The sequence below is a fragment of the Penaeus japonicus genome, unplaced genomic scaffold (genome assembly GCF_977035675.1).
Source record: "Penaeus japonicus unplaced genomic scaffold, GWHDUDI00000001_assembly GWHDUDI00000036, whole genome shotgun sequence".
NCBI classification, from domain to species: Eukaryota; Metazoa; Arthropoda; class Malacostraca; order Decapoda; family Penaeidae; genus Penaeus; species Penaeus japonicus.
Window position 1 is genome coordinate 2584485 of NW_028234438.1, and position 10000 is coordinate 2594484.

The 10000-nt window shown below is 33.8% G+C and overlaps 1 protein-coding gene across 2 annotated transcripts in view; it reads left to right on the forward strand.

Moving 5' to 3' along the window:
- The window catches only part of LOC122264006 (vam6/Vps39-like protein), a 13117-nt gene that overhangs the window by 1292 nt on the left and 1825 nt on the right, over positions 1-10000 (forward strand). For both annotated transcript variants that reach the window (XM_043032626.2, XM_043032627.2), the window contains exons 2-17: positions 802-975; positions 1185-1285; positions 1767-1970; positions 2231-2411; positions 3107-3236; positions 3546-3669; positions 3872-4001; positions 4341-4483; positions 5253-5405; positions 5663-5891; positions 6404-6585; positions 7819-7938; positions 8117-8219; positions 8716-8861; positions 9230-9382; positions 9709-9843. In XM_043032626.2, coding sequence (XP_042888560.2) covers positions 802-975; positions 1185-1285; positions 1767-1970; positions 2231-2411; positions 3107-3236; positions 3546-3669; positions 3872-4001; positions 4341-4483; positions 5253-5405; positions 5663-5891; positions 6404-6585; positions 7819-7938; positions 8117-8219; positions 8716-8861; positions 9230-9382; positions 9709-9843 — 2408 coding nt within the window. The remainder of the gene's footprint in view (positions 1-801; positions 976-1184; positions 1286-1766; positions 1971-2230; positions 2412-3106; positions 3237-3545; positions 3670-3871; positions 4002-4340; positions 4484-5252; positions 5406-5662; positions 5892-6403; positions 6586-7818; positions 7939-8116; positions 8220-8715; positions 8862-9229; positions 9383-9708; positions 9844-10000) is intronic.

Genomic DNA, 10000 nt, shown 5'->3' on the forward strand with positions numbered 1-10000 from the left:
GGACAAAACCCCCTGAAAACAGAGCATTCAAAACTCCCACCAAAATTACTTTGTACAATTGCTATGTACATAGTATGCCATGTGGGTGAGTAAATTGTAAAGAAACCACATCTGTAACATTTTTATTTTAACAGTAGACAGGTATAAGATGAAACTAAGGTATATTTTTGTTATATTATAAATGCAATTTTTTCATGTATCACCCAGTAATTTCCCTAATATACTTAATTTCCTCCCCTACTATTGGGACCCAGATTGTAGGGTACTGGAGGGGGAGTCGCGGATTATATCCACAATATATGAATATGAATGAGACGAATCCATTTATACCACTTTTGTGATATTTGGTAATGCAGCGTTATTCGGAAAATTTACCCGTACATTTTATACTAGAATTTTTTCTTTTTATTTTTAATGAATCTGATGTTCATTTTCTATGAAAACTTTTAGTCTGTGAGATAGCAACTCTCATCTCTCTGTGGGACCTGTTGGAAATTGGTGTGTTTTGGTATGGGGAGAGTATAAATAGTATAGATCATGGCGTATTTCTGCCGAGTGTAAAATATATATTCTTACAATTTACTCATCACAATAGCATACCTTCAAGGTCATCAAGTGTCTATATATGAGCAGGATAGAACTTGATCTCATTAATTTCATGTACATTCTCTATTTGTTAGGAAGAAAATCACCATTTATCACTAGTGTAGTATAGAACATGACTGATTCAAATTTTTTGTCAAGTTTATTACTAGACTATCTAGTATTATTGAACGATTTTTTAAATGTTTTATGTTTCAGATGGAAACCTAGTAGTGGGGACACGTCAGGGCCACCTGCTTATGTACACAGTCACTCCTGGCACTACACGGCGCTGGGATGTGGCACTCCTTTGTTCCAATAAGAATTTTTCTCGGAAGCCCATTGTCCAGGTGGCAGTGGTTCCGGAACATCAAATTATTGTGTCCCTTTCAGGTTGGTGGTACAAAACTGAATATATTTAAATGATGAGTGAGTTGGCATTGTATAGCATTTGCACTTTGTTTGATTTTATATTGACTGTTGTTAAGTAATGCAGATTTTTATTTTGCTAAATCATAGATTCAGTTATCTTTATCATCATCCTTATTATTAATTGTTTCCATGATATATCACTATCATTATCATCATTATTATTTTTGCAGACAATGTTGTAAGTGTCCATGACTTGACAGTCTTCAATCTGCCTCTTCTCTCAACTTTAACCCAAACAAAAGGAGCCACAGCGTTTGATCTTGATATTAAGGTATTTGAAACACTTCTTGTTTTATTTGTTTGGAAATTATATATGATTGCATATAAGAATTATAGGCAGAGTATCAAATAGATACTTGGAAAAAAGATTTTATATGTCTGTCTCTCTCTCTCTCTCTCTCTCTCTCTCTCTCTCTCTCTCTCTCTCTCTCTCTCTCTCTCTCTCTCTCTCTCTCTCTCTCTCTCTCTCTCTCTCTCTCTCTCTCTCTCTCTCTCTCTCTCTCTCTCTCTCTCTCTCTCTCTCTCTCTCTCTCTCACTCTCTCATATATATATATATATATATATATATATATATATATATATATATATATATATATATATAATATATAATATATATATATAATGTGTGTGTGTGTCACACCAGCAACAGCCCATTCCTTAAAGTGAGAAATAGAACCTGCATGTTTAACACAATGATGGTTATCTCTCTTTCTTGTTATTTCACCCTGTTATTTTGTGCAATTTATTCCAGCATCACATATCCTTAACGGGCGAAGCAGTTGTAACAGTTCGTCTGGTCGTGGCTGTTAGACGGAAATTACAGTTATTTTACTGGAAAGCCAGACAGTTTCACCAGTTGCGAGAAGACTTGGCTCTGCCTGATGTTCCACGAGCACTTACTTGGTGTATGGAAGCCATTGCTGTGGCTTTCAAGCATGAGTATTGGCTGGTGAAGGTAATTTTTCTGTCAAACTTTTAATTGATGTGCATATGCATGATATACTACCATGCGTATGTTATATCAATCCATCTATCTATCTATATGTATGAATATATCTATTCCTATATGTATTAATATATCTGTTCCTATATGTATGAATATATCTATATTTATATCTATATTTAATTATACATATATGTATACCTGTCATTCTGAATATTTATGTTTTTAAAACAATACATTACTTACAATTGTCCTACCATTTTTGCAATCAGCTGACCGGGGAACAGAAAGAGTTGTTTGCAACCGGGCGGAGTCAGGAGCCCCTCATCGCACGCATGGAAGATGGAGGGCAGCTGGCTCTAGCCCATGACAAGGAGAGTATATTTGTTGATGCAGAAGGCAACGCAACTTGTAATTATACTCTGAAATGGGTTGAACAGCCAATAGCTATGGGTAAGGCTTTCATCTTTCTTTCTTCTTCTTCTTCTTCTTCTTTTTTTTTTCTTTTTTTTTTTCTTTTTTTTTTTTTTTTTAGTAGTAGTAGTAGTAGTAGTAGTAGTAGTAGTTATCATTTGTCCTTGTCTTCAACATCAACATCAATATCATCATCATCATCATCATCATCATCATCATCATCATCATCAATATAATTATCATCATCATCATCATCATTATTATCATCATCAATATAAATATCATCATCATCATCATTATCAATATAATCATCACCATCATCATCATCATCATCATCATCATCATCATCATCATCATCATCTTTGTCTTGATTGCCTGTAACTTTGTCATCATTATCATCAATATGCCATTGTTAACTCCATTGTCATTATCATTGTCATCATCACATCCTCATCCCTATCCTCAACCTCATCTTTTTCATAACATACTTAAGAATAACAAGAGCAACAATAATTTTAAAGATCCTGATATTAGTTCGTAATGGATTCTAAGATTAAATGGTTTGCCTTTTTATGAATACTTGTGATTTGCAGTTGAAAAAGAAAGATGTGAAAAAGAAGAAAAAGACAAAAGGAAGACTGGATGTAGAGAGAAAAGAAGAAATTTATATGTACATCTATTTATTCAGAAAATTTATTTGCTACTATTTATGTAAAACTTTTAACACCTTTCAGCTTATGACAAGCCCTATTTAGTGGCAATCTTACCAAAGACGATAGAAATTAAAACACCGGAACCTCAGCACACTGTACAGTCTCTGAACCTGGAGAAGCCGAGGTTACTTGCAGTTGCACAGACAGCCAAGTGAGTATAAAGTAAATTCTGAACCATTTTGACAGTTTCTTAAAACAGAGGAAGGCTGTACTTATGAGGAAGAACCTTTGATTAACTCAGAGGATGTTTAATATCATTTTATTATGTGTGCATATTTTTTTTTTTTTTTTTTTTGTGCATTTGTACTTGTACTTGCCTGCTTGGGTGTGCATATGGTGTATAGGAGTAAGATACAAAAATGTGATTTTTATGTCTTATTTCCCTCTTACTTTTAATATTAGTGTATTAACTTCAGATCTACACTTCTTTGCTTTTAAGTCTTTCTGTTTGTCTTTGCAGAGGAAAGGGTCAGGTGTATGTAGCATCCACTTCACATGTTTGGTGTCTTCATGCAATACCTGTTAATCAGCAGATTCCACAGTTGCTTTCAGAGAAGCAGTTTGCCCTGGCTTTAAAACTAGTTGTAAGTAGCTTTCTTTGATACATCGCATTAGACTGATTATTGGGACAATAAAGAATAATATCGGACTCTCTTGAAGGGGGTTATGATACTGTTATAATTGGTGTGGTATTTATAATGGCTTTATGGTATTTATCAAATGTAATGTATTGTGATGTGTGTAATTTCTCTTGAGTGCTGGTGTCTTTCACACAATTTTTTTCAGGACGTTTGGGATGAGGCTGATGATGCCAAGTGTCAGATGAAGAAGCACATCCAGCATTTGCAAGCCATACATCTTTTTTGCAGCAAGAATTACCAAGAGGCTATGAATCTTTTTCTGATGCTTAATATAGGTAGATAATTGTTATGTGTCACTTACCCTGATAGAATTTTTGAGTGAGAATGTTTTTGTGGTTAGAGAAATGTGTTTACCAGGAAGCAAAAATCTAGATTTAAACCGTAATGTATAAAGGTTTTAGTTAAGGTGAACAAACAAAACATTTTCAACATAACAAGCTTATTAAAAATGCATTGTTAAGATACAGCATTATATAGTAAGTTGTTCTACTTGGTTACATTCAAGAAAAGAAATTTAGTTCCTTTATGAATCCATATTTCCAGAAGATATGAAAAAAGGAAGATTTAAAGATGCGATATTACCAGTAATACTATTATTTATTTTCATATTCCAGAGTTGCCTTTTGTCATCGGTATGTTCCCTGACATGGTGCCCGAAGAATACCGCAACCGGCTACAGTATCCTTACCCTCTTCCAACCCTAAGTGGGGCAGACCTCGAAAAAGCGCTTCAAGCCCTAGTGCACTTCTTGCTTGAGGTAAGTAGAAAAAATATTCCGAATGTAGTTGGTATTCATTTATTTCCAAGCATTTAGTTGTTGAGGAAAGAGAACTCTTGAAAATACAGAGAGAGTTTGAATGTTGATCATTATGTGCAATTGGATTATCTTTTAATTTTGTTATAATTATTTATTTTCTTGGTTGTTTTCTACTAGAAAATTTCTTAACGATTGTGTCCAAGATATAACCAAGGGAAAATATTTTACAAAATATAATTCATTCATTATCTTTTGATTAAAATGCCAGAAGGGATGGCAGCATATCCAGATATATTATATTCTGAATTCAGTTTATTTAAAGGTGTAATAGCCCTTGATGCCTTAGATAATCAGGTGCTTTTGGGACAATAACTCTTGAAAGGATTTGAGTTACAATAGGTGTGGCTCTTATCCCATTCACGTTGGGGCTATTTCGGCTCTAAATGGTCGGAATGCTGGGGTATTCGAACGTGTAAGCCAAATGCCTCGGGATTCTCGGGCCCACTAGGCACGAGCGAGCGCTGTACGCCCGCTCACCCTGTGCGCCGGCCTTGACCAAATATCTCTTCTCCGGCATCTGACCCAAAAACCACAGACTATAGAAAGGGGCAATTGTTGAAATTGGAAAATGTGAAATTTTGTTTTTCTTTTTCTTTTTGATAGACAAGGATAATAAAACATGCATGGGTGAATAAAGGAAGGAATGATTCAATCTTGTTTCTCTTCTTTTTCTTTTTATTAAGATTTTCCAATGCCACACTTTCTGCAGATACGGCACCAGCTTGTAGGGAGTGATAACGACAAGGGCGAGAAGAGTGAAGTTTTGTGCGACAACAAGTACCCTTCTGCTGCAACAAGCATTAAGTCGAGGCATGAGAAACTCCAGATAATTGACACGACGCTCCTGAAATGCTATTTACAGGTATTAGGATGTGTTTTGGCACCCAGCTAAATAAAAAGAATAAGATAGGAAATGTTTTATAACATATCCCTGAGAAAATGTTCTTCATAATAGAACTGTCCTATATTCCAGAAATCATTTAACTTGCACAACATATAAGGCACTATATTACCTAGATATTTTTTGCTTGTTTTTTATTCTTATTATTGTTATATTGTAATGAAATAGGAAAGTTAACATCCTATACTGGAATCTAATGATGGATATTTTGCTCTCAGACTAACGACACCCTCGTGAAATCCCTGTTGCGGATGCGAGACAGTCGGGTGAGTGTGGTTGAAGGAGAGCGAGTTCTGCGTCACGCACACAAGTACCCAGAGTTAGTGTTGTTGCTGCAGACTAGAGGCCTTCATCAGCGCGCCCTCCAGTTAATGATCCGCCATGCAAAGAGACCAGATTCTCCACTGTACGGGCATCACCATACTGTGGCTTACCTTCAACACTTAGGTAATGATTTCATCCAGCCACCGCTATGATTCTGTTACTCAAATTGCTCTTGTTATGGTTTTGATATTCTGTGCATTTCCTCACATATACTTTGTTCACTGATGTGTTTTGCTAGCTGACTGCTATCTTAGTCATAATGATGAGTGACTGAGCTGAGCAGGCACAAGAGTACAGTTAATCTCACCCTTTCAATTTGATGCTTGATATACTTGCTCCAATTTTACTCACACTTTCTCTCAAGTCCACACTATACACACTCCTATTTACCTCTTTCAGGTCCTCAATAAACATATTCCTTTTTGCTTCTCTCAGGTCCACAGTGTACACACTCCCATTTAATTTTTTTTAGGTGCTCAATATACATACTCCTTTTCACTTCTTTCAGGTCGTCAGTATACATATTCTTTTTACTTCTTTCAGGTCCTCAATATACGTATTCCTTTATACTTCTTTCATGTCCTCTTTACTTCCTTCAGGTCCTCAATATACGTATTCCTCTATACCTCTTTCAGGTCCACAACACATTGATCTGATATTCGAGTACGGAGGCTGGGTTCTGAAATCTCACCCGGAAGACGGCCTCAAGATTTTCGTAGGTGATAAATCCACTTCAGGAGAAGTCGACCAACTGCCGAGACCAAAGGTGCTAAATTTCCTCAAGAAGACGGAAAAGTCTCTCGTCATTCCTTACCTGGTACGGAATCAAGACTCGCAGTGGAGTGAATTTTAGTTCATTTTATGTTGATTGTGAAATTAGTATCATATTTACTATTGTTATGGATATTTTTCTTCTTAATTTTCTTCTCACTATTATTGTTAGTAGTATTATTGTTTTTGTTATAATAATTATGTTTATTATTGTTTTCATTATTATTGTTGTCATTATTATTGCTTTTATCATTGTTAGTATTATTATCATTATTATTATTACTATGATTTTTTTTTTATTATCATTATCATTATCATTATTGAAATAACAGTAATGATAATTGATATTATTGTTATCATTATTATCTTTATTATTATTATTATTATTATTATTATTATTATTATTATTATTATTTTAATTATTATTTTAATTGTTATTATCATTATCATTATTTTTATTATTATTATCATTATTGATGTTATTATTATTATTATTATCATTTTGAAATTATTTATTATTATTATTATTTTTTTTATACTATTATTATTATTGTTGTTGTTATCGTCATCGCCATTGTCATCGTCATCGTCATCATCATCGTCATCGTCATCGTCATCATCATCATTACCATCATCATCATCATCATCATCATTTTTACTTCCGGTTTTATGATTATTAATATTTTCTTGTGCGTTTCTTATTGTAGAGGATGCATTAAAAGTAAACTATACTTTAGACAGCATCTGTAGCAACATCTCTGAATTTTACTTTGTCAGATTTATAGTAAAAAGTATGCCATTTAACCCCTAAGGGTTACATTTTCTAAGATGAGTTGTGCTCGGGTGAAGACATGCGCAATTTATACCTTTGTTCCACAGAAAGCCAGGAAATGGTTGTGCTAATTTCAAGGCTCATTATATAGATTTTGATGTGTAGATTATTAAAATACCTTTTTTTCTTCTTCTTCTTCTTCTTCTTCTTCTTCTTCTTCTTCTTCTTCTTCTTCTAAGCAGATCGAGTTGGAATAGATATAAGTGATTGTTTTGTGCATTTCTATGTAAGATTGTAAGATTGTGTGTCCGTAAGATTTGCAGTAGATTTGGTCAAGAATTCAACGTTTTCTCAGATGAAACTTATGTATGGAAAGCAAATTGAATTAATAAAATATATCTGCACTGCATTAACATATTCAGCTGATGTATCCAAAATCTAAGCCATAACATTAAATGCTAAAATGCCAAAATTCTTAAGTGTGGCCTCTATATGTTTCCCCAACAGGAACATGTGATACAAGAATGGGACGACACAACGCCTCTATTACACAACGAGTTGATACACCAGTATAGGGACATCATTACTGCTCCCTTTGCATCAAGTGACCCAGCTAATCAAGAGGAGGTGAGTCGTTGGCTTTGAATGGACTTATGCAAGACTTGGCTATTGATTGATTGTTTTAATACAATAGCAAAAGTAAAGGAGGATTTTTTTATATGTGTGTATATATATATTTTTCTTTTGATAGAGGGTCTATGTACGTATATGGGGGAAAGAAGTTTACATAAAGTTTTTTTTTCAGGAAAAGGAAAGAAGAAAAAGATATCAGGAGAAACTACTTAAGTTCCTTAATGAATCTGAGTACTACACAGCAGCGACTCTCCTTGTGCATTTTCCTTATGACAGTAAGTTATTTGTTAGTGAAAGAAAAACAGTAGCCAAAGCATGTGCTTGTTATAGGATTTTGCTCATTGTAGGATTTCATTGCTTCTGATGGGGATTGTGGTTACATTAATTTTTAGAGATTTACTTTGACAGGGATATCAGTCTTGCAAGTTTAGTGTCGTGTGATAAAGATTAGTAGTTTCAATCAGTATTTTCTTTTGTTTGTTTGTTTGTTCAATTTTTTCAAGTAGTAAAAGAAAACTTTTACAGGAAACCTTTGAATTGTATTAGTATCCATGGGGAATAAGCATATAGAAAAGCACTCTTTTGAATACAAGTGGAATTAACTGTATTGTATGGCTCATCATCTGATAGAAGATTGAAATGTCCATCTCTCTTTCTTACATTGGATATAAAATAGAATGACAATAATTTGATAAATATATGTTGGTAAAGTCTAATTGCCAACAAAAGTTAACTAAGGATATTACATTAAAACATCTTGCATGCCAACAGGTCTGCATGAAGAGCGGGCAGTCCTACTGGGTCGTCTGGGACAACACCACCAGGCTTTGTCTATCTATACTCTAACGCTTAAGGACACTCAGGCAGCCCTCAAATACTGTCAGAAACATTACACAACATCTGGGCCTGGAAGTGAGGTTAGTGAAGCTGTGAAACGTATATTTGTTTCCTGTTTTTATAAGATTATATAGTGGATTTGTAGATGATAGGAAATAGAAGGGTAATAGACAGGCAGACGTAATATTCTGTGTCTGAGTAGTCAGTTGTGTGTGAATTGATATTTCCAGTGATTTTCCTCTGTTATATGGATTTTTTTTTAGGAAGACTGAGGTCTCTTATGATCATTAGCAGTAAATTACTTACCAATTTGATATTTATTCTTGGGAAATGTTTTGGAATTCTGTTTATAAAATACACTTTCCAAGAAACCCAAACAAAACAGTGCCTATTTTTTGTTTCTAGACAAAACTATAAATAACATTGAAATTTTTCTTCCTTATTAAAGGTGTATCTGCTACTTCTAAAGCTGTTAGTAAGTCAGTCAGATTCCAGAAGCCCAGGGAGCTCTCCATACAAAGTCCAAAAGTCACAACAGACTCAGGTGGAAGCTGTGCTAGAGCTTCTGCAGAACTACCTTCACTGCATTGATCTAGGACAGGTAAAAAATAATAGTTATAAGATGGTCTCTCCTCTTCCTGCAAATAAAATATATATATATATATATATATATATATATATATATATATGTATATATATATATAATAATATATATAAAATATATATATATAAAAAAAAATATATATATATATATATATATATATATATATATATATATATATATATATATGTATATATATATATAATAATGCTTGCTACTGACTGATATTGATATTTCGGTTGAAATGAAAAAATATATATATATAAATATATATATATGTTATTAGACGTAAGGATACATAACATTGCTATGTTGCGTCGTTCCAGGCTTTAAAAGTACTCCCTGATTCAGTCACAATTCAGCTGTTAAAACCATTCATTCACGCATCTCTAAGTCATGCTGGGACAGTACGCAGACAAAAACAGATAGCACGTGGACTCACTCAGTCTCTGAAACTCCAGGTAAGCAACGGCAACTCCCTTCTCAATGACCCATGTTGTTTTTTCCATAAAGTTTTCCTTTTAAGTGTTAAATTGTATTTGTGGTTTGTGTTTACTCAGTGTTGCTGTCATCATTATTGCTGTTATCTTTGTTGTTGTTGCTTTTACCATTATTATC